We start from the raw sequence: 25,456 nt of genomic DNA on the forward strand, positions 1-25,456 counted from the left end.
TGCTGAAAATAATTGCATAAAATACCATAGGTGTATATACATGAATAGCTAGGAACAAGAAAAAGAAAGAACAAAGAATAATATTGTAGGCAAAGGTGATTCATTATTATATATACTGTCACAAAATAAGAAAGATGAATTCAAATAAAGAAAAGAAAAGAAAGATGAACAACCAAATGGAGTTGAGAGGAAAAAACGTGAATTTAGAAGTTTATACACCTAAACTGATGAACTTCAATCTCTCTCCTTCAATTTAATCAACCATTTATAGTAAAAACATTATTGGACGACATATATCAGCTGCAGAACTCATAAAGGAGTTACATGAACTCATAAAGGAGTTACATGAAAAAATTGCTGATATAAAAGGTATTGGAAAAGGAGATCATGGGTTGAACGGATTATGTGAGCATTTGTTTATGAATAGGGAACATATAAATGAAAACACCGAGCATTATTTTTTAAAAGGCAAAATTTATAATTTACCCAAAAATACCTTTGATCACCCTTTGTAACACACACTAATATCATGATAAATAGATAAGTGATTTAAATAATTTCTCATATTATATAATCTGAAGCCAATTTAAGTAATAACCTATTTGGGAACCATAATTTCATTTTAAATTCTGGATTTGATCAAATAACCTGTTTGGGAATTCTGATTTGGATTTCATTTGAAATCCAGACATTCAAATATCAGATTTAGAATTTGAAATGACAAGTAAAATCTTTTCATTTGAAATCCATCATTCGAAATGAAATGCATGTTTCCAAACGGTCTCGAAACTTATTTGATCATTAGATTTCGATATTCCAAATTAATGGAGAGAAGAACCAAGTTGCCCTCAGGAGGCCTGATCCCGATTAAAACCACTCATACGTCAATCCCGCGAGATGTTTTTACCCACTTAACACATCACATGAATAACAAAGATTTATATATACTTTACTCATTTCTTATAAAAATCTTTGCAACTGTAGAGCATAATCATAAAAATACAATCTTAACCCCTTGTTTCTTGATACTCTTTGATCTTTGACATTAAAAGACGGGACCGTGAACTTTAATTTAGTTTCATCAAATATAGATAATGAAAAGTTAGTTTGTGTTGGTGCTTGGTAGAACAATTGACAGATGGAGATAGACAATTTTAGAACACCAATCCTGCAAAAATAATTAATATTGATTGCTTTGAGGCATAATACTTTCACTTTTTTAAGGATTTATTTCACCCCAATAAATAGACAATTTGCTAAGAAGTTACTAGCGAAATTATCCTCACGGGATGCAACAAAGTATGGATAGCTCACATTATTTAAATAAAAAACATTTAAAGATACAAAATAGATTTCACAGATATCTTTTCAATTTTATTGGTTCTATTTCTATAATACAATATTCCAATAGTTCGTGTATTGCATATGCAAAGACAGGAAATGAATTCAGTACAGAATTATTTACACAGCTATAAAGTATTAATGCCCAGGCTTCCTGTCTAAAGCTTTGGATGCCATCCTCTTCTTCCCATCCCGGACCTCTGGTATCCGCTCCTCGATGCTTTTTCAGGCTATGCTCCTATCCGAAGTACTCTGTCCATTGCTTGTCCATCAACTGCTGGATTCCACCAGGGCCCCAGGAAGAGGATATGTGTATGCTAAAACTATCTCAGAGATCATGCCTACAAGGCAAAATATACGGGGTCTTGGAGCTTTACAAAACTATGTAGTTCATAAATGTGAATAAAAGATAGTTCTGTAAAATACCTTCTTTATTGCTGCACGGAAGAGTTGCAATGTGATCTTTAGGGCATAGGTCCAGATGAGTACATGTCTGGCGGAGTCGAAGAACTATGCCAAGCACGGCTATATAGTGGATTCTGACTGCCTGTGGAGATGTAATCCTGAACGGCAGTCTTAGCCTCCACTTCCATCTGATCATAACGCTCCCTTTCCTCGGCAGAAAGATCGACAGAACATATTTTCATAATTTTTTGAGGCAATCCGAGTATGTTCTGCTCTTTTGTCCTCCTCAAGCAGATGGCTTCCATTACAGCCTAACACAGAACATGAAAAATCTTTCAAATATATAGGCAAAGAATGTTAAAATGTGTAGCTGATGACAATGAAATATATGTACCTCTAACCGAGTGACCTCACTAGTGTCCACTGGCTTTAGCAGCGTCTTTTTCCTGGAGTGTTTGTCTGTAAATGGATTATATTTCAAAAAGGACATGAGAGAATACAAGTCAATTGTAGTGTTTTGTATGGGAGTTCCAGTGACCAGACACCTCCGTCTAGCATTTAACCTAAGTACAGCAGAGGCTTGTGTAGGAGTGAAGTGCTTAATCAGATGTGCTTCATCCAAAATCACCCTCCACCAAGGTACTTGGAATACTGGTGATCCCGATTCCAGTTCAGACGCCAATAAAGAGTATGTGGTGAGTACCAAATCATACTTTATAAGCTCCATTGGGTCATCAGTCCTCTGTTTATAATACAGGTAAACACTTAACTTCCCCGGCTTCGTGTGCTTTTTCAATTGCTCTTTCCACGTCGAAAACACAGAAGTCGAGGACACAACCAATGTTGTCCTGGAAGCCACAAGATCAATCAACGCATTTCCATCATTACTTAGCTCTCCTACAACTCTCTGCCTTTTCCTCATTCTATCCACCGCTTTACTCCCTCTCGCCCTCTTTGGATCCTTACCTTGATAAATAGCAAATTCCTCCTTACCATCATCCACCACATCACTCCCCGAACCACTACCACTAGCACTACCACTACCACCATCATAACTACACTTATCCAACGCAACCAAAGAAAGAAGAGTCAAGGTCTTCCCCATCCCCGAATCATCCCCCAAAATCCCCCCACGCAAAGCCCTCGGCCTATGCGCCACCCCAACATTCATAACCTCATTAACAAAACTCCCATCACACTGCTCCACCCAAAAAGGTGGCATCCCAGCCCAACTCTCTGTCTTCACCATCCAAGCCAACGCCTTCTTCTGATGCAAAAACAACTCCGTCTTCACCACTTCCCTCGGCGTCTCCACCACTTCCACCACCGCACCATCACTCACAACTCTAGCTTCCAGGACACAACCAATGTTGTCCTGGAAGCTACAAGATCAATCAAATTAGACACATTTCCAGCTGAGGACACAACCAATGTTACTGTGCAAGACTTGCATACTTGCACAGTAACACCTGAAGACCAAATAAAACCCAATTTTACTAATGTACCAAGAACAATCCCGATGATAAAATACCTAAAAGATCAAAAACAAGATTCAGTAATCGCCATCAAATAAATAATTTTAACACACAAATATAAATCAAATCAATTTTATCAAAACACCACACATACCTAAAAACAACAATTTCAATCATCCCATCTACTTTTTGAATGGATCTCCACCATAGCAATTGCATCGATACTTCCTTTGGAAAGGACCGTGCTGGTGATGTGATGACTTTGACTATGTATGTAGATTTGTATAACATCTATACAGTACCCACATATGTAAAACAGATTGGAATTGAAAACTGGGAGTTCATTCTTTTTATCCCTAGATGGAGAGAGGGAGTTCATTCTTTTTATCCCTAGATGGAGAGATATGTGTAGATCTGATGATATGAATATATAGATATCAAGAGGCGGTGAAATGAAGGTGAATGATTGCTTAAAATCAAAGCTATGTAGGGGTATTAATTGAGATTTTAAAATATTTTTTGGATATTTAATTAAGATATTAAATCTTAATACAAAATCTGGTGGCATTTAATGCGGATTTTAATTTGTGCTTAAAAGATAATGGTATTCAATTAGAATTGTTTAAAATTCAATATTGTAAAAAGCGATAGGACTTAATCAGTGAAGTTACAGAACAAGGATTAATCGGGGATTAATTGGATTGATCGGGGATTAATCGTATGATTAATGAAATAATTAAATCTTTAATCAGTTCGACGAGTTACAAAACAGGGATTATTCGGTGATTAATCGTGATTAATCACCAACTTTTAGAACAAAGTTAAAATTAAATTGATGGTGATGAATTTTTTTGGACTTCATAAAATGATGGATTTTATAGGATTGTTTAGTATATTTTAAGATATTTGAATCCTACCAAACTCCATGAGATTTTAAAAGATTTGTTTCATTTATGAAATTAGGGGATATTCAACTCGGATTTTAAAAAATGTATCATAATCTTGGGATATTCAATTACGATTTTAAATTATGTTACAAAGTTTGGTGGTATCCAATGAGGATTTTAATTTATGCTTAAAAATTTGATGGTATTCAAATGATGAGATTGGTTCAGCTGGTTAAAAGGGGACTTGTATCCATGAGATTTTTAAGTTACTTAAATCCTAAAGACTCTACAATATTTTAAAAATTCGTATAAAATTAAAATCACACACAATCTATTAAAATATGTAGACTATATAAGATACATTAAAATCTGAGTTGAATACACCCCGTTAAGTTTTTATTTTTTTTATTGTTGTAAATGTCTTCTATTATTTAAATGACTAGAATTTCTCAATTAATAAAAAGGAAATGATTATTTGACCACTATTTTTTGTGAATCATTTGAATAAAATATTTAACTATTTTATAAGATATGATGAAAAAATGAAATTTAAAATTAATTTGAAAATACAATTGAATTATTTTATTGATATTTTCAATTTGAATCACTATGACAATGATAAAATGTTTCAACGAGGAATAGTGGAAATAGTTGACAAATTATAACTTGTTAAGAAGAAAAATTTTATAATTCATTCTAATTGAAATAATGATTATATTTCTGACCTAATTATTTATACATATATCTTTTTATTATTTAAAAAGTCATTACGAATCAATAAAATATATTCATTTTACTTCTATCACAACATCACAAAATATAGCAATAATTAAAGTTGAACTATTTTACAATGTTGCAGTCTAATCTATATATATTATACTATATCTCATTTTTAATTTGGTTTGTTGGTCACTAAAATTTAAAAGTTATAAAATTCGGCATTTAAGACAATATTTGTAATCAAACTCCAAATTTGTTATTTCTTGAAAATTAATGCTATTTTTGAAAGATATTTTACATGTTTTATCATAATTAAAACAGCATTTCATAAAAAAAAAATTTATTCTGTCCAACCACTATTATCTCATTCTCCTCCATTTTTTTGATTTCTTGAGAGCTTTATCTTGCATTTCCATTTAGTACTTCATGATTGTGTGGACTCTTAAATAATTTTACATAATGCCCTATGTTAGCTACAAATTAACTTTATTAAAACAATTTTTTTTCTTAGTATAGGTCATGTTCATTTAAGGTTTTTCTTAGGGATAAAAGAATATTTTCATGATGCGCACCTATGACACAAAAAAATTATATTGTACAAAAATTGATTATAGATTCTCTACCTAGTATGATTGAAAAAGATTTATAATACAAAGATTCCTAAATCGGAAGAATACATTCCACCTAATTTAAAAATTCATTAGTAAAATAATGATTAACACCAGAAATGGACTCGGGCACAATATCAAACCAAGTAAAATTCTATATCATAAATTTCATTAGGCATCCTAATAATAACATAAATATTTAATGTAAAGGAACTCTAAGAAGTTAAATAACTAATTATCATGTGTATGAAATTGTTGAACAACTACAAAAAATAAACCAGCTCAAAATTGTCAGAATACATGTGAGTTAAGAACTCAAGCGTCAATTATACACCATATATGACACAACCTAGATTTCCTTTGAAACCGACTCTACTCTTAATAAGGTAACCATATAATTGTGATGTAACCTAAAGTCTAACTTACACTTTAGATTAATATAATATAAAGAGTCATCATATTCGCAATTATAGTAAAAAAAATAGATTATAGCTTCGGGAGGAGAAAATTATATAAGCTGAGGAAGCATCGCATTCGAAAAATTTTGAATAAGTTTTATTGAAAATTTGTACTAGTATGAAAAAATTGAAACTAATTTTCAAGATCGTAAACTTAAAACAACTTTTCAAGATATATAAGATATAGAATATGACTTTTAAGTCCTATATATGCACTAAAAATAATATGTGTCCTATATATGCACTAAAAATAATATGTCCTTGTGGATGCGAAGTATGTGAACTACCATGATTATAAAACACCATCACAACTAAACTTAACCTAAATTGCTTCGTGTTAATCGTCATGATTGAAGTATTCATTGCAGTTGGATTTGTTAAGCGAACTTGGATCTTAGGCTAAGGAGAAGAGAAAAGAATTGCCAAACATAAAGAAGGATTTCTAAAAAAACCTTGATAAAAATTCCTCCATCCTTTAAATAAAAAGATCTTTTCAAGTTCCACTCAAGTTATTTAAGCTTGAGTTTCATCTAATTCCATTATCTAAACTCTAAAGGCCACATGCATAGCTTGTACTTAAATCAAGTAGTTATCCATAACATCATTTGACATAAATTGAATACATTCTCAATAATTATACACAAGAACCTATATTCTCGATCACACATATATTCTCGACCGACATATGAAGTAGTAACCAATAGTCACCAAAATAATTCCTAAGTTAAAAATATAATAAATATTTTTTTAATATTTTTCACTAAGTTGCGGAAGATGTACCGATTGCAACTATTTGTGCTTTAATTTCAGCAAGTAAGCAATAAGATACAAGTTTAGAATTAACAGATCGGTCTTCTTTACGTAGGCTTTAGTTTTTACACGCATATAATTGGAGGCATTGCACGTATATTTCATAATAGCATAATCGTAAAAAAGAATTACTTCAACTCTAGACAGATGCTTGCACAGGAAATTGACATAAATTATTTCATAATTTGAACTGGTTATTCATAATGCTGTCATTATACCTGTCATGCCGTCCTCAAATTCTAATCAATTTATTAGCATCCAAATTAAAATTTCTTAAATAATTATAGAGAACAGGAAACATGGAAAACCATTGCAAACAAATAGAATATTAATTTAAACGGTTAAAAAGCATCAGAAACTCGATTTTGCTTTATTTATGATTCCCTTGGGAGGAATTAGAGTAACTCATCTTCAGCTTGCAATGATTTTGAAACACGGTCGAATAGCTAGGAACAAGAATAATAGAGTAGGCAAAGGTAATTGATTCATTGTTATATACTGTCACAAAATAAGAAAGATTAATTCAAATGAAGAAAAGAATAGCCAAACAAGCACATCTATTTATCATCCAGATATGAGATAATAATTCATTTTTATAGAGAATTTACAAACTTTAAAGGCCCAGCATGGAGGGCATAAGTACTAGTTACGATATAAGTGCAAATGTAAATATATACTCTATGATCAATCATTGCACGTATCTAAGTGTGTATGTATAAAAATTAGAGGGGAAAAGGGGAAGGGGGGGGGGGGGGCAGACTGTATATGAGCTTCTTGAACATCGTCAGTGCAAACTAAACATCTTACTCGCTGCAAAAATTTAGTACGTTGGTAGAATGCACTTTTAATAGAAGATGGGATTCAAACCTGTCCACATATATCAAACTTATCCAACTCCAAATGAATCGCTAAAGTAACCAATAATCGAGCCGATTCTTAAGCCGTAATCCTCAACAATATTTCAAGAAAAAAAAAGCTTAGATATATAAGCTCTGGTTAGGGACGCCGAGTCGATGACCTACAAGTAAAAGATGGCATAATAAAATATCGGTCTTTGTAGTGTGTGCCCACAATAAGCACCAGCTCTCATGAAAATGACTTGTTTTTATTGGTGCAATTGGTGTGCATGCATCAACATTTATTATTCATCCACTAATTAAAACTTACTATTCTTATGAAAGTTAGTGATTGTTGTGTGCCCATAGGCACACCATTGATAATCCCATAAAAAATCACAAGACAACTACCTTTCCCATGCAAGCAAATATTGGAGAGAGGAACGAGCAATTGTATCTGAACGTTTGAACACGCAAAAAGCAGATAGAAAAGGACCGGACAGCTGTTCCTGGACAACCACTGCAAAATACACCGACCATATAAATGAAAACACCAAGCATACATCATAGATAGGGATGAAGGAGTAATTTCATTCTCGTTGAATGATGGGCAAGATTGTAATTTCTAAAAGAAATTGGGCTCACGTATCCTTTTTGTTGCAGCATTTATATATGTAATAGAAGATTTTAGTAAATGAAAAGTTATTTCATTTTATTGTTTTAATTATATTTGTATTATATTTTAAAATTATTTTTAAACACATACAACGATGCAAAAACATGTATTTAGATTTAGATCCTCAAAATCTATTTATAATTTAGGGTTCGGCATTTTAAGATTTTATTCCAAGGATTGATTCTTATATTTCTATATATACCATATGTTTGATCAATTAAAACTTATATAATAATTATAATTTTATCTGATATAATGACTATTTATGAAAATTAGGTATGATAACGAATAATTTTATTAAAATAATATTTTTAATTCAAATCTTGTTTTGATAAGATATTAAACAACAACAATCATTGTTTTTAAGGAGAAATTTATAATTTATCCAAAAGTACATGTGATCACCCTTTATGATATACACTAATATCATGACAAATAGATAAGTGATTAAATAAATTCTCATATTATTTAACCTGAAGCTAATTTAAACTTATTTGCTAACTAGATTTCGAAATTCCAAGTTAATGGAGAGAAGAACCAAATTGCCCTGCTAAATATGTAAAAACAGGAGGCCTGAGTCTGATCGCTGCTAAAACCACTATTCCTGGAAGGTGCTTTTGCCCACTTAACTCATGGATAACAAAGATCGTATATACTTTACTCATTTCATATAAAAAATCTTTTTGCAACTGTACAACTCAATCATAAAAATACAATCTCAACCCAAGTTTCTTGATACTCTTTGAACTTTTACATTAAAGGACCCGGTTGTGAGCTTTAACTTAGTTTAATTTTCATCAAATATAGATAATTAAAAGTTAGTTCGTGTTGGTAGAACAATTGACTGATGGAGATGGAATTTTTAAGTTTGTTAAAGGATTTATTTCACCCCAATTGATAGACAATATGATAAGAGATTAGTAGTGAAATTATTCTCACAGGATACAACAAAGTATGAAGGATGACTCAAAACATTTAAATAAAAAATATTTGAAGATACAAAAATGATTTCAGAAATATCTTTTTCATTTATTGGTTCTGTAATACAATATTCCAACAGTTCGTGTATTGCATATGCAAAGACAGGAAAGAATTCAGTACAGAATTATTTACACAGCTAAAGTAATAATGCCCAGCCTTCTTGTCTAAAGCTTTGGATGCCATCTCCGCCCTCTTCTTCTTTTCCTTTTGAAAGGCAACCATCCTCTTCTTCTCATTCTGGAGCTCCAGTATCCGCTCCTCGATGCTGTTTCGGGCAATGACTCGTACAACTGTCACCACTTTCGTTTGCCCTATCTGGTGTACTCTGTCCATTGCTTGTTCATCAACTTCTGGATTCCACCATGGCTCTAGGAGGTACACCATATTAGCAGCAGCGAGATCAACTCCGGTACATGATGCAGTTGAAGGCAGGTGGTCATGATGAACTTTTTACTCGAAATGGGACTTGGGAGATGGAACTTCAACAAGATTTTCTACAGTTTAGGGTCTGCCACCCACGTCCTAGGGTCTTGAGGATGCAGGACTGGCAATAAATGTGAGTGATCACAATGTTTTACTGATGTACCAAGAACAATCCCGATGATAAAATACCTGAAAGACTAAAAACAAGATTCAATAATTGACATCAAACAAATAATTTTAACACACAAATATAAATCAAATCAATTTTATCAAAACACCACCCATACCTAAAAACAACAATTTCAATCATCCAATTTACTTTTTGAATGGATCTCCAATATAGCAATTGCATCGATACTTCATTTAGAAAGGATCGCGCTGGTGATGTGATGACTTTGAATATGCATGTAAATCTGTATAACATCTATACAGTACCCACATATGTAAAACAGATTGGAATTGAAAACTGGGAGTTCATTCTTTTTATCAGCAGATGGAGATATATATATAGAGCGAGGGGCCATGAAACCAAGGTGAATGATTGCTAAAAGTCAAGGCTATACACGCATATTAGTTGAGATTTTGAAAGATTTTTTTTTCATTTATGAAATTCAGTGATATTATACTCAGATTTTAAAGATTTTTGGGATATTCAATTAACTACAAAATCTGGTGTTATTCAATGTGGATTTTAATTTATGCTTAAAAATATGATTGTATTTAATTAATTATTTAAAATCCATTAAAATATTTCATAAAATGATGGAATATATAGGATTGTTCAATATAATACATTTTAAGATATTTGAATCCTACCAAAATCCATGAGATTTTAAAAGATTTGTTTTATTTATGAAATTCGAGGATATTCAACTCGGATTTTAATAAATGTTTGATAATCTTAAAATATTCGATTATGATTTTAAATTATACTACAAAATATGGTGGTATTCAATAAAGATTTTAATTTATGCTTGAAAATCGATGGTATTTAATTGGGAACTCCATTAAAATCTGATCGCATTCAAATGTTTGATGAATTTTTTTTGACTTCATAAAATGACAAATTTTATAAAACTGTACAATATATTTTAAGATATTTGCATCCTACCAAAATTCATGGGATTTTCAACTAAACCAAACCAAACCAAACAAACCCAGTATATCCCGCTTAGAGCAGGGTCTGGGGAGGGTAAAATGTACGCAGACCATGCCCCTACTCATTTAGAGTAAGGAGGCTGTTTCCGTGAGACCCCCGGCTTAGTGCAAGACAAAGTTTTGTGTGAAATATAAGTAGATTGTACCTTGGCCCATGATTGCTAACACATGGGACTCACCTCCATCGGCAATGCATCTGTGCATGAATGATCTGAGCCGTTGCACCTGAGCCTTGTCCTAAAAGCATAACACCAGAACACTCAAAACCCCTGTAAGCCACTAAACCGAGTCTCAACTACTCTAATACGCCTTCGCCAATCATTCTTATCTAATGTCATATCTCCCGTTAGATTTAGGGCTCCCAAGTCCAAACTCAATTGATCAGACCACGTCCGACGGGGCCGACCTCTCTTTCTCTTTCCCCGAACCGATATGCGTTCCACCCTTCGAACCGGGGCTGAGTTACATTTACGCCGAACATGTCCATACCAACGTAAACGCCCCTCCCTTATTTTCTTAGAGATAGACTCAACCCCTAAAAGGCGTCGAAAAGTAACATTCGGTATATGATCTGTCATAGTCTTACCACAAATCCAACGCAACATACGCAATTCTGCTGTCTCTAGGCGACGTTCCTGAGCCTTTTTTAATGGCCAAGACTCAGAACCATATAGTAATGACGGTCTGATTGCCACTCGATAAAATTTACCCTTCAACTTCAAAGGTACACTTTTATCACACAACACACCAGAAGCAGCCCTCCAACGAAGCCATCCCGTCAAAATACGATGAGTCACATCCGCTGAAATATCACCATTACTCTGAATGATAGAACCCAAGTATTTAAATGTATTTGTTTGTCATACACGGGCTTGCCCGATACATACAACTACATCCTCCTCATGAACCTCCTCACTGAAATTGGCACATAAGTACTCAGTTTTAGAACGGCTCAGACGCAACCCATAACCCTCCAGCGATGTACGCCAACGTTCTAGGTTTATATTAACATCGTTTCGAGACTCAGCGATTAATACAATATCATCGGCAAAGGACTTAATACCGACCCTTGATGAAGCCCTACCTCAACTGGAAAATACTGAGTATCCCCAACAGGTGTCCGAACACATGTTCCCACCGCTGAATACATATCCTGTATGGTTCGAATATACACCGCTGGAACCCCGCGCTGCTAAACATCTCCAAAGAACCGCCCGTGGTACACTGCCATAAGCCTTTTCAAGATCTATAAATACCATATGAAGATCCTTACGACGCTCTCGATATTTCTCCATAAGACAACGAATCCTAAAGACTCTACAATATTTTAACAATTTACATAAAATCAAAATCACATACAATCTATTTAAATCTAAGTTAAATACAACTCCCTTAATTTCTTATTTCTATTTTTTTTATTTTTGTGAGTGTCCTCCTAATTAATAAAAGGGAAAATAGATTTTTTTGCCACTCAACTTATAGCGTTTTTCGAAAATTACCACCCAACTAATTTATTTTTTCTTTTAGTCACTAATGTTAGGTTTGGTTTTATTTTTCGCCACCAATTTAGGTTCGGATTTGATTACTAGTATTATGATAAAATTTTTTGTCACTAAACTTATTGCGTCTTTAGAAACTAACCACTCAACTATAATTTTTTTTTTATTTTACTCACTAGTGTTAGATTCAGCTTTTTTTTGTCACTGAAGTTAACATTCGGATTTAATTATTAGCATTACATATTATGTGTAATATTTTGATGATTTGATATATGTTTGTATTTTTATATATAGTACTTTTTATGTCTCCAAGGTCGTTCACCTTGGATGATAAGAATTTTACACGCATTTTATGGCCTTTAAAAGATGCAATTTCAAATATAACTTTATTTTTTTCTTCCGAATGACAATTCAGCGTTTGAATTTTTACACACAAAAAAAATCACAAAAATAAGTTATGGAACTATGTTTTATAAGAGTCTTAAATACGTGCTAAGCAGTAAAAAAAACTGTAAACTAATGAGAGGGACGGAGGGAGTAAAAATAATATAAAATGATGCATTATATATAGAGGACAATCATCGAAAATTAAGTTTTCTTCTCTATGTATTTATCTTGAAAATTGAAATAAGATAAAGTTATTAAAATTTTTGAAGATAAATTTAAAAGAGATCTTAGACTGAGCTAGTCGATTGAAACTTTAATAGCTAAAGATGATGTGTCATATCACTCAATTACAATTTATCTTAGGAGAGGAGGTGAATTGTTTGAAGTCATTAATTTCATATTCATGATTTATTGAATTTTTAGAATCTAATTACGATTTTTCCTGATTTTAATTTTCATCGGCTCATTTTATATTATTATTGCTATATATAAAGATATAAATATGCGACACATCATCAAAATATTACATACTATCATTTTTTTTGGTCAGGTCATACTATCATTATGTATAAATGATGCTACAAAAAATTATCATAATGCTAGTAATCAAATCCGAACCTAACTTGGTGGCTAAAAATAAAACCAAACCTAAGATTAATGACTAAAAGAAAAAATAAATTAGTTGAGTGGTAAGTTTCTAAAAACGCTATAAGTTGAGTGGCAAAAAAATCTATTTTCCCTTAATAAAAAGGTAAATGATTATTTGACCACTATTTTTTGTGAATCATTTGAATGAAATATTTAACTGTTTTATAAGATATGATGAAAAAAATGAAATTTTAAAATTAATTTGAAAATAAAATTACATTATATTTTATTGGTCACTAGATTATACTTAATCTCATTTTTAGTTTCATTTGTTGGCACTAGAATTTAAAATTTATGAATTTTGGAACACAATATTTGTAATCAAACTTCAAATTTATTATTTCTTGACAATTATGCAATTTTTGAAAAATATTTTTCATGTTTTATCATTAAAACAACATTTCATAAAAAAAAAATTCTATCTTTGTTCAATCACCACTATCTCATATTTCCTCCATTTTTATGATTTCTTGAGAGCTTTATCTTGAATTTTAATCTTTCATGGACTCTGTTAAATAATTAAAGTAGGGTTTTGGTCCTGAGAATAGTTGTGAGAATAGTTGTCAGGCATCGGATTTGTATTTCAAGGGTTAGGATTGAAATTCAAACTTTTTTTTTGAATTTTTTTTAAAAAAAATTATATAATGTAAGTATAATTTATAAGAGTCTTAAAATACGTGTCAAAAATAACGTAAAGAAGAGGGAGTATTTAGTTCAGTGATTCCTTTATATTTGCTTAAGTGAGATTTTAGTCCACATATACGAGACTTTATAATAAGAAGTATGCATGTGATTTGTAGGAAATTTGGTTTAATATGTTTGTTCTTTTCTTGTCACTTTCATTATTTTGATTTTTTGTTATTTAAAGTTAATTGTTACTCTTACTCGCTCTCATTTTTTATATGAATTTTTATTATTTAACACATATTTTCATTTTTTCTTATCATTTGTAACTATCCGACACACATTTTAAATTGTATATAATATACAATTTCTTAATTGTACTTTTCAAAATTTTCTTTCTTTTATAAACATATATAAATTCAATTTTATTTAAAAGTATAAAATAAATTACGAAATTACTCTTTATAGAAGGTCAAGTCCTCCCTCCCCAAGAACCAGAGATGGAGTATATTCTAGAAGATTAATTCATGAGGCTCACCTCATAGCATGTTAAGGCAAAAATAAATTAGATCATAGAGTTGAGTAACTAAACAAAATCATTCAAATAAATAAAAATTAAATAAAAATGCGAGAAATCATACATCACTCCTGATATCACGTACATATCACCACCCACTTTCGTTATTTTATCCTTTTCTCGTTTAATGTGATTTTTTACATTTAGAATATTAATTCTTCAGGCTGACCTCATTCTATATCACAAAGATTAAAAATTAAGATTACATAAATCACTGGTATATTTATTTTTTTTTGACAAATATTACTTATAGCCTTCGTCCTTACAAATGAGTATATGTTCTATCAAACTCTTGGGATGAGTCAGGTCGAACCCATGATTTGAAACGACAGAAAATAAGTTCATAACCACTGAGTTATCCAGCGGCTCACACAACACAGGTCCAAAAACCCCATTCAGGCCCAATCCTACAACCTTGGCCCAACCTCATTTCGACTCCAGTCCGACCTCATCCTGATCCAAGTTGGGTCCCTAGCCCAAAAACAATTACTGTGTTATGCTTTATATGGCTAGTTTCTTGTTCTACATAGCTATGCCAGATAAATATTCCTTCTTTTTCTAAAATTTGAAATGTCACTAAACGGGGCAAAATGGTCTGGGCACTGAGTTTTGAATTATATTTAAACTAGAATGTAAACCAATCCAATCATGACAAACAAAGAATTTTAGGGTGTCACATTTTTTGTTCGTAGCTACTCACCATGATGAGACAAGTCTCCATCCACAGACAAAGAATATTTCATTTCTAATAATCATTTGACACAAACCGTATGCATTCCTAATAATCATACACAAGAACTTATATGATGTAACCTACATATGATGTAGTAACCAATAGTCACCAAAGTAATTTCTAAGCTAAAAATACAATAAATACTTTTTAATGTTTTTTTAGTAAGTTGCGGAACATGTAACGCTTGCAACTATTTGTGCTTCCATTTATGCAAATAAGCAATACGATACAAGTTTATAATTAATAGCCTGGTCTTTCTTACATTGGATTTGGTTGTTACACGCATACAGTTGTGCTCATATACTGTTTTTGTTGCGGCATTTATATATGAAATAGAGGATTTCAATAAATTAAAAATTATTTCATTCTATTGTTTTAATTATATTTCTATATATAACATTCGTTTCATCAATTAAAACTTATATTATAGTTATTTTATCTATAATGACTATTTATGAAAATTAGGTACGGCAACGAATAATTTTATAAAAAATAATATTTTTAATTCAAATCTTTCTTTGATAAAATATTATACAACAACAATAATTATTTTCAAAATGAGAAATTTATAATTTATCAGTGACCACCTTTTGTAATACACACACTAATATCATGACAAATAGATAAGTGATTAAATAGTTTCTCATATTCTTTAATCTGACGTCAATTTAAATTTATTTGATCATCAAATTTCCATATTCCAAATTAATGGAGAGAAGAACCAAGTTGCCCGGCACTAATACAGGCATACATGCAATTGCGGGAGATGCTTTTACCCACTTAACACATGGATAACAAAAGATTTGTATATACATTACTCGTTTCTTGTCAAAAATCTTTGCAACGCTCAACCATAAAAATACAATTTCAACCCCAATTTCTTGATACTCTTTGAACTTTGACACTAAAGGACGGGGTTGTGAACTTTAACTTAGTTTAATTTTCATAGAGAATGAAAAGTTAGTTTGTGTTGATAGAACAATTGACATATGAAGATGGAATTTTTAAAATACCAATATCCAGCAAATATAACTAAACCATATTGTTTTGAGGCGTGATACTATCACTTTGTTTAAGGATTTATTTCGCCCCAATTGACAAACAATTTGCTAAGAAATTATTAGCAAAATTGTTCTCATTGGATACAACAAAGTATGAAGAATGACTCACATCATATAAATAAAAAAAATTTAAAGAGACAAACACACAAATATCTTTTTCCTTTTCATTTTATTGGTTCTATAAAACAATATTCCAACAGTTCGTGTATTGCATATATGCAAAGACAGGAGATGAATTCAGTACAGAATTACAGCTAAGTAATAATGCCTAGGCCTAGCCTTCCTGTCTAAAGCTTTGGATGCCATCCTCTACTGATCCTGGAGAGCCAACATCCGCTCCTCGATGCTGTTTCGGGCAACGATTCGTACAACAGTCACCTCTTTCGTTTGCCCTATCTGGTGTACTCTGTTTATTGCTTGTTCATCAACTTCTGGATTCCACCATGGTTCCAGGAGGTACACCCTATTAGCAGCAGCGAGGTCAACTCCGCTTAGACTGGCAAGCAAAACCATGGGACGACCATTAGGAGCTGGCTCACCGAAATCTTTGATGACTTGAGCCCTCTTTGTTGCGTTCATCGATCCATCCAAACGCAATACGTTGAAGCCAGCAGTCTTCAGAGGCTCTTCAAGTAATGTCAGCATCTTCCTGAACTGTGAGAAGACAACAGACTTTGCTGTGGGGTCCTGATCCCGTGCTTCTGACAGAAGTTTCAAGAGAGCAGTTATCTTCGATGATTTACCGGAAGAGGCCATTTCGGCATTACTTTTTTCTGTTGGAGCTGAGAAAATATCAGACTCCGACAGATCATGCCGGCAAAGAGGGCAGCAGCGTCTGCCGCGTCTCAGAGTCTTCAGGATGCAGGACTGGCATCATATGTAAGCACATCGTGTGATCACAATGTTTGTCGGCGACGAATGCCAATCGGACAGTCAATTTCTTCACCGTCATCTAGTATTGCAACCATCTTCTTCGACCACCAACTCTGGGTTGTTATAGAACTCTGCTTGCATTCAATTACGCTCGTAAGTACGTGTTCATTATGACATCTCTCAAGGGTATACAAAGATTTCATCTCAAAACTTTTTAAACTTTGACATAATTTAGTCAATATAACACATAAGCATATAAATCGAGTTATATGGACGCCCTTTAGATCTCGATTTTTGAACATGTAAAAACGAAATTAAGGCATACAGAAAACATAACATATCAATAATAATTAATATCATACCATAATTTACAAAATGATATCATACCATCTCTTAACATCTGGATTGTGAAGCAATCCACATACTCATAAAATCCCAAATAGTGAAAAATGTTGGGCAAAGAATAATAAAAAGCCAAAATAGTGCTACTTACAGGAAGACTTGCATACTTGCGCTGTAACTGATGAAGACCTCGCCAAATCCAATTTTACTAAGGTACCAAGAACAACCTCGATGATAAAATACCTAAAAGATTAAAAACAAGATTTTATCAAACAAATGATTTTAACACACAAATGTAAATCGATTCAATTTTATTAAATCACCACACATACCTGGAAACAACAATTTCAATCATCCCATCTACTTTTTCAATGGATCTCCACCATAGCAATTGCATCGAGACTTCCTTTGGAAAGGACCGTGCTGGCGGTGATGTGATGACTTTGAATATGTATGTAGATCTGTATAACATCTATACAGTACCCACATATGTAAAACAGATTTGAATTGAAAACTGGGAGTTCATTCTTTCTACCAGTAGATGGAGAAATATGTAGATCGGAGGATATGAATATATAGATATCAAGAGGCGGTGAAACCAAGATGAATGATTGCTAAAAGCCAAAGCTATGCTGGGGTATTAATTGAGATTTTAAAAGATTTTGTTTCTTTATAAAATTCAGTGATACTGCATTCGGATTTTATAACATGTATCAAATTATTGTGATATTCAATTAAGATTTTAAATCATGCTACAAAATCTGGTAGTATTCAATGTGAATTTTAATTTAAGCTAAAAAAATATGATGGTATATAGTTGAGATTATTTAAGGGTCATCTTCTCTCACAGCCGTGTGTCAGGGAGGGGCTATCTAACACACTGTACGGGGCCGTTAGCTCTATATTTTAAGGGTTTATATTCAATCTTATTTTTTAATGGATTCGCTATAAATATCCGCCGAACGGGAATTCGCCTTTCTGTGAATAATATTCGCGGAATGAAACTTTTCTGGTCTGCAGATATTAATAGCAAATTAAGTAAAAAATAATATTGAATTTGAACCCTTAAAATATAGTTCCAACTGTCCCTGTATAGTGTGTTAGATAAGCCCTCACTGACACACGATTGTTAGGGAACAAGACCCTTCTTTAAAATCCATTATTGTAAAAAGCGGGAAATGGACTTAATCGGTGAAGTTACGGAACAAGGATTAATCGGAGATTAATTGGATTGATCGGGGATTAATCGGATGAATAATGAAATAGTCAGATATTTAATCAGTTCGGCTAGTTCCGTATATTAATATTTTCTCCTTGTTTCTAATTTCTTGATAGATTTATCTTGAATTTCTCATTAATATTTCATGATTTTGGACTCTGTTAAACAATATTACAAAATGTGCTATGTTGGTTGAGAAAATTTAGTTAATTATAATAATTTTGTTTTCTCAACTGGTCATTTTCGTCTTAGGCTTTATTTTAGGCTTTTTCTCAGAGAACAAAGAATAATATTATGATGCACACCTATGACACAAAAATTAGATTATACAAAAATTGATCGTAGATTCTCTACTTAATATGATTGGGAAAAAAATTAAAATGCAAAAATTACTAAATCGAAGGAACATGTTCCACTTAATTTGAAATTCATTAGTAAAAGAATGATTAACACAACAAATGGACTCGGCATGCACAGTATCAAACCAAGTAAGTCCATCTCATAAATTTTATTAGACATCTTAATAATAATATAAACATATCATCTAAAGGAACTCATAGAAGTTTCTAATAACTTACATGACATTCACTAATTATCATGTGTGTGAAATTATTGAACAACTACAAAAGATAAAACAACCAACTCAAAAAACTATAAATATCTGCCATGTAAGTGCTAACATGATCTTCAAGGAAAGAATAAGTATATATATAACAATATTACAAGATTTTATAGTAAGAATACATGTGAGAAAAATATAATCAAGTCACGATACTTTGGACACTGCTGAAATCAACATCTCAAGGATCTTTCTATATGACGAATGATATATGACACGACCTAGATTTCCATATAACCAACTCTACTATTAATAAGGTAATAAAATAATTGTGATGTAATTTAAAGTTTAGCTTACACTTTGAATTAATATTAGATCAAAAGTGATCCTATTTTCAAATATAATTAAAAAAAAGTAGTTTAGAATCTAGGAGGAGAAAACTATTTAGGTTATTCTGAAAATTCCGACAAAACATTATTGGCAATTTGTACTAGCATGAGAAATTTAAAACTAATGTTGAAAACTATAAAGTTAACACTCCTTTCCGAAATATATGGATATAGAATGTGACTTTTAAGTCCTATGTATTGTGTATTAAAAAATAATATGTCCATCTGAATTATAAACTACCAAAATTATAAACCACTATCACAACTAAACCTATCCTAAATTGCTCTGTGAATTGTCATTGAATTATGCATTGCAGTTGGATTTACTAAGCGAACTTAGATATATCTTAGGCTTAGGAGACGAGAGAAAAATTGACAAACATAAAGAAGGATTTCTAACAAACCTTGATAAAAATTCCTCAATCCTATAAACAAAAAAATCTTTCCAAGTTCCACTCAAGTTCTTTAAGCTTGAGTTTCATCCAATTCCATTATTTAAAGGCCACATGCACAACTTGTACCATATACATTCCTAATACTAATAAACAAGAACCTATATGAAGTAGTAACTCATAGTCACGAAAGAAAATACCATACGATACGTACTCAGTATTCCCGCTTAGAGCAGGGTCTGATGAAGGTAAAATGTACTCAGTCCTTCCCCTGCCCTTAAAGTAGAGAGGCTGTTTCCGTGAAGACCCCCAGCTTAGTGCACAATAAATAAAATAGTGTGTGTGATATAATATTAATATAATAGCTTAGCTCATGACCTTCTTCACATGAGACTTACCTAAATTCTGTTTGTCGATGATGGGTGACAATGATTTGAAACAGAAATATCAAAGTGGATAAACACTGTCATTGCACACTTTCTTGAATTAACTTGATTCCTTCTTGTGTAATCCTCTATCCTTATCAGTTCTCCTTTATCTACGCTGCCAAAGCAATCACCGCCAATACACTAACCATATTTCTTTCCTTTTCCACCCCCATGTAATACTGACAGGGACGTTTCAAAATACACACTCAAAATCAAAACTAATTTGCCAGGAGCTCTGGATGATTTGCATTGTAGACTATGTTGACACGAATTAAGACACCCCACCCACAAGAATACGGTTGTCACGTCAAAACCATTTAGAAACCCTGTGAAACCTTGCCAAATTCTTCGACGAACCAACATCTGTGATGTACATCACGAAGATGGTAAATAAAACTGACTTCACAATACCATTCCGGAACCGCCGTCTAGCCAGTTCCTCGATGATATTTTTAGTGACCACAGGCAACATGTGTTGCAGTCTGCTCTTCTCGCAAGTCTAATATTCTCAAATATAATATCTGTATTCCAAAGGTTTAATTTTCTTGAATTGTGATTCATGCCCGGCGTGTACACAAACCAGTGAAGAAGGAAAATGGCCTAACAATAATGAGACGATTTTCTAGAAAATGAGAAGAATATCATACTCGATCGATAAATCACGCAAATATGTCGAGAGAAATCCAACAATGCCCACAACATTAGAGCAAGTCAATGTGACTACATGTCAATGTCTGATATGTGAATATGTGATGTGCGTACGTATCACGAAGAAAGGAAGCAACACACATGGAATACGTGTGTTAATCGCCAACAAGAGCATCCAAGAATTTTGGGACAAACATGATGAGAAAATCCCACTTTTGTGAACCCTACACAATAAATACAATAAATACTTTTTAATGTTTTTAGCAAATTGCGGAACATGTACCGCTTGCAATTATTTGTGCCCCTGTTTCAGCAAGTAAGCAATAAGATACAAGTTTAGAATTAATAGATTGGTATTTCTTACATAGGCTTTGGTTGTTACACGCATATAATTGGAGGCATTGCACATATAATTCAAAATAGCAAAATAGTACAAAAGAAAAGAGTGGAAAGTGTAGAGTTACTTCAACTCTAGACAGATGCTTGCACATGAAATTGACATAAATTCTTTCATATTTTGAACTCTGGTTACTCATTACCCTGCCATTTTAATTACCTGTCATGGCCTTCTAAATTCTATGAATTTCTTAGCATTCAAATTAAAATTTCTTAAATTATAAATATATATATATATATATATATATATATATATATATATATATATATAACATGATATATGGAATTCCATATAGCAGACATATAGAATTTTAATTTAAAAGGTTAAAATGCATCGGAAACTCTATTTTGCATCATTGATGATGCCCTGGGGAGGAATTTGAGTAACTCATCTTCAGGTTGCTGAAAATAATTGCATAAAACACCATAGGTGTATATACATGAATAGCTAGGAACAAGAAAAAGAAAGAACAAAGAATAATATAGTAGGCAAAGGTGATTCATTATTATATATATGTCACAAAATAAGAAAGATGAATTCAAATAAAGAAAAGAAAAGAAAGATGAACAACCAAATGGAGTTGAGAGGAAAAAACGAGAATTTAGAAGTTTATACACCTAAACTGATGAACTTTAATCTCTCTCCTTCAATTTAATCAACCATTTATAGTAAAAACATTATTGGACGACATATATCAGCTGTAGAACTCATAAAGGAGTTACACGAAAAAATTGCTGATATAAAAGGCATTGGAAAAGGAGATCATGGGTTGAACGGATTATGTGAGCATTTGTTTATGAATAGGGAACATATAAATGAAAACACCGAGCATAATTTTTTAAAAGGCAAAATTTATAATTTACCCAAAAATAACTTTGATCACCCTTTGTAACACACACTAATATCATGATAAATAGATAAGTGATTTAAATAATTTCTCGTATTATTTAATCTGAAGCCAATTTAAATAATGGCCTATTTGGGAACCATGATTTCATTTTAAATTCTGGATTTGATCAAATAACCTGTTTGGGAATTCAGATTTGGATTTCATTTGAAATCCAGACATTCAAATATCATATTTAGAATTTGAAATGACAAGTAAAATCTTTTCATTTGAAATCCATAATTCGAAATGAAATGCATGTTTCCAAACGGTCTCTAAACTTATTTGATCATTAGATTTCGATATTCGAAATTAATGGAGAGAAGAACCAAGTTGCCCTCAGGAGGCCTGAGGTCTGATCCCGATTAAAACCAATCAAACATCAATCCCGCGAGATGTTTTTACCCACTTAACACATGAATAACAAAGATTTATATATACTTTACTCATTTCTTATAAAAATCTTTGCAACTGTAGAGCATAATTATAAAATTACAATCTTAACACTTTGTTTCTTCATACTCTTTGATCTTTGACATTAAAACGGCGGGACTGTGAACTTTAATTTAGTTTTATCAAATATAGATAATGAAAAGTTAGTTTGTATTGGTAGAAAAATTGACAGATGGAGATGACAATTTTAGAATACCAATATCCAGCAAAAATAATTAATATATATTGATTGCTTTGAGGCATAATACTATCACTTTTTTAAGGATTTATTTCGCCCCAATAAATAGACAATTTGCTAAGAGGTTACTAGCGAAATTATCCTCAAGGGATGCAACAAAGTATGGATAGCTCACATCATTTGAATAAAAAATATTTAAAGATACAAAATAGATTTCACATATATCTTTTCAATTTTATTGGTTCTATTTCTATAATACAATATCCCAATAGTTCGTGTATTGCATATGCAAAGACAGGAAATGAATTCAGTACAGAATTATTTACACAGCTATAAAGTATTAATGACCAGGCTTCCTGTCTAAAGCTTTGGATGCCATCCTCTTCTTCCCATCCCGGACCTCCAGTATCCGCTCCTCGATGCTTTTTCCGGCTATGATTCTTACAATTGTCACCTCTTTCATTTGTCCTATCCGAAGTACTCTGTCCATTGCTTGTCCATCAACTGCTGGATTCCACCAGGGCTCCAGGAAGAGGATATGTGTATGCTAAAACTATCTCAGAGATCATGCCTACAAGGCAAAATATACGGGGTCTTAGAGATTTACAAAACTATGTAGTCCATAAATGTTAATAAAAGATAGTTCTGTAAAATACCTTCTTTATTGCTGCACGGAAGAGTTGCAATGTGATCTTTAGGGCAGAGGTCCATATGAGTACATGTCTGGCGGAGTCGAAGAACTATTCCAAGCACGGCTATGTAGAGGCTTCTGACTGTGCCTGAGGAGATGTAATCCTGAACGGCAGTCTTAGCCTCCACTTCCATCTGATCATAAAGCTGCCTTTCCTCAGCAGAAAGATCGACGGAACATATTTTCATGATTTTTCGAGGCAATCCGAGTATGTTCTGCTCTTTTGTCCGATCCTCAAACAGATAGCTTCCATTACAGCCTAACACAGAACATGAAAAATCTTTCAAATATACAGGGAAAGAATGTTAAAATGTGTAGCTGATGACAGTGAAATATATGTACCTCTAACCGAGTGACGTCACTACTTGTGTCCACTGGCTTTAGCAGCGTCTTTTTCCTGGAGTGTTTGTCTGTAAATGGATTATATTTCAAAAAGGACATGAGAGAATACAAGACAATTGTAGTGTTTTGTATGGGAGTTCCAGTGACCAGCCGCCTCCGTCTAGCATTTAACCTAAGTACAGCAGAGGCTTGTGTAGGAGTGGAGTGATTAATCAGATGTGCTTCATCCAAAATCACCCTCCACCAAGGTACTTGGAATACGGGTGATCCCGATTCCAGTTCAGACGCCAATAATGAGTACGTGGTCAGTACCAAATCATACTTTACAAGCTCCATTGGGTCCTTAGTCCTCTGTTCATAATACAAGTAAACACTTAACTTCCCCGGCTTCGTGTGCTTTTTCAATTGCTCTTTGCACGTCGAAAACACAGAAGTCGAGGACACAACCAATGTTGTCCTGGAAGCTACAAGATCAATCAAATTGGACGCATTTCCAGCAGAGGACACAACCAATGTTACTGTGCAAGACTTGCATACTTGCACAGTAACACCTGAAGACCAAATAAAACCCAATTTTACTGATGTACCAAGAACAATCCAGATGATAAAATACCTAAAAGATTAAAAACAAGATTCAGTAATTGACATCAAATAAATAATTTTAACACACAAATATAAATCAAAACAATTTAATCAAAACACCACACATACCTAAAAACAACAATTTCAATCATCCCATCTACTTTTTGAATGGATCTCCACCATAGCAATTGTATCGATACTTCCTTTGGAAAGGACCGTGCTGGTGATGTGATGACTTTGACTATGTATGTAGATCTGTATAACATCTATACAGTACCCACATATGTAAAACAGATTGGAATTGAAAACTGGGAGTTCATTTTTTTTATCCCTAGATGGAGAGATATGTAGATAGGATGATATGAATATATAGATATCAAGAGGCGGTGAAACCAAGGTAAATGATGGCTTAAAATCAATGCTATGTAGGGGTATTAATTGAGATTTTAAAAGATTTTTTGGATATTCAATTAAGAAATTAAATTTTAATACAAAATCTAGTGGCATTCAATGCAGATTTTAATTTGTGCTTAAAGGATAATGGTATTCAATTGGAATTATTTAAAATTCAATATTGTAAAAAGCGATCGGACTTAATCAGTGAAGTTACAGAATAAGCATTAATTGGGGATTAATTAGATTGATCGGGAATTAATCGGATGATTAATAAAATAATTAAATATTTAATTAGTTCGACGAGTTACGAAACATGGATTAATCGTGATTAATCACCAACTTTTAGAACAAAGTTAAAATTAAATTGATGGTGA

At 32.5% G+C, this 25,456-nt stretch overlaps 1 protein-coding gene, 1 non-coding gene and 2 pseudogenes across 2 annotated transcripts; all 4 read right to left on the reverse strand.

Annotated features, from left to right (window-relative positions):
* Positions 1-1,389: 1,389 nt before the first annotated feature.
* Positions 1,390-3,631, reverse strand: LOC108211892 (putative SWI/SNF-related matrix-associated actin-dependent regulator of chromatin subfamily A member 3-like 1). Its single transcript, XM_064089205.1, has 4 exons — positions 3,376-3,631; positions 2,141-3,277; positions 1,768-2,057; positions 1,390-1,682 (listed from the first exon to the last, which is right to left on the reverse strand). The coding sequence occupies exons 2-3, from the start codon at positions 2,993-2,995 to the stop codon at positions 1,806-1,808; spliced, it is 1,107 nt and encodes a 368-aa protein (XP_063945275.1). The 5' UTR covers positions 2,996-3,277; positions 3,376-3,631; the 3' UTR covers positions 1,390-1,682; positions 1,768-1,805.
* Positions 3,085-24,952, reverse strand: LOC108212085 (putative SWI/SNF-related matrix-associated actin-dependent regulator of chromatin subfamily A member 3-like 1; annotated as a pseudogene).
* LOC135151847 (small nucleolar RNA snoR60) lies at positions 7,052-7,122 on the reverse strand. The gene has a single exon (XR_010290757.1). It is a non-coding gene; the product is annotated as a small nucleolar RNA snoR60 (small nucleolar RNA).
* On the reverse strand, positions 21,884-21,951 carry LOC135151849 (small nucleolar RNA snoR60; annotated as a pseudogene).
* Positions 24,953-25,456: the final 504 nt, after the last annotated feature.

The sequence above is a fragment of the Daucus carota genome, chromosome 3 (genome assembly GCF_001625215.2).
Source record: "Daucus carota subsp. sativus chromosome 3, DH1 v3.0, whole genome shotgun sequence".
Taxonomy (NCBI): domain Eukaryota; kingdom Viridiplantae; phylum Streptophyta; class Magnoliopsida; order Apiales; family Apiaceae; genus Daucus; species Daucus carota.

What these genes read in the sequence shown, in the direction of transcription:
- LOC108211892 (XM_064089205.1), bottom strand. Translation starts at nt 2,995, where the DNA reads ATGGTGAAGACAGAGAGTTGGGCTGGGATGCCACCTTTTTGGGTGGAG. An exon ending in GTGAGGTCACTCGGTTAGAG is followed by an intron (nt 2,058 to 2,140) that starts GTACATATATTT and finishes GTTCTGTGTTAG; the next exon opens with GCTGTAATGGAAGCCATCTG.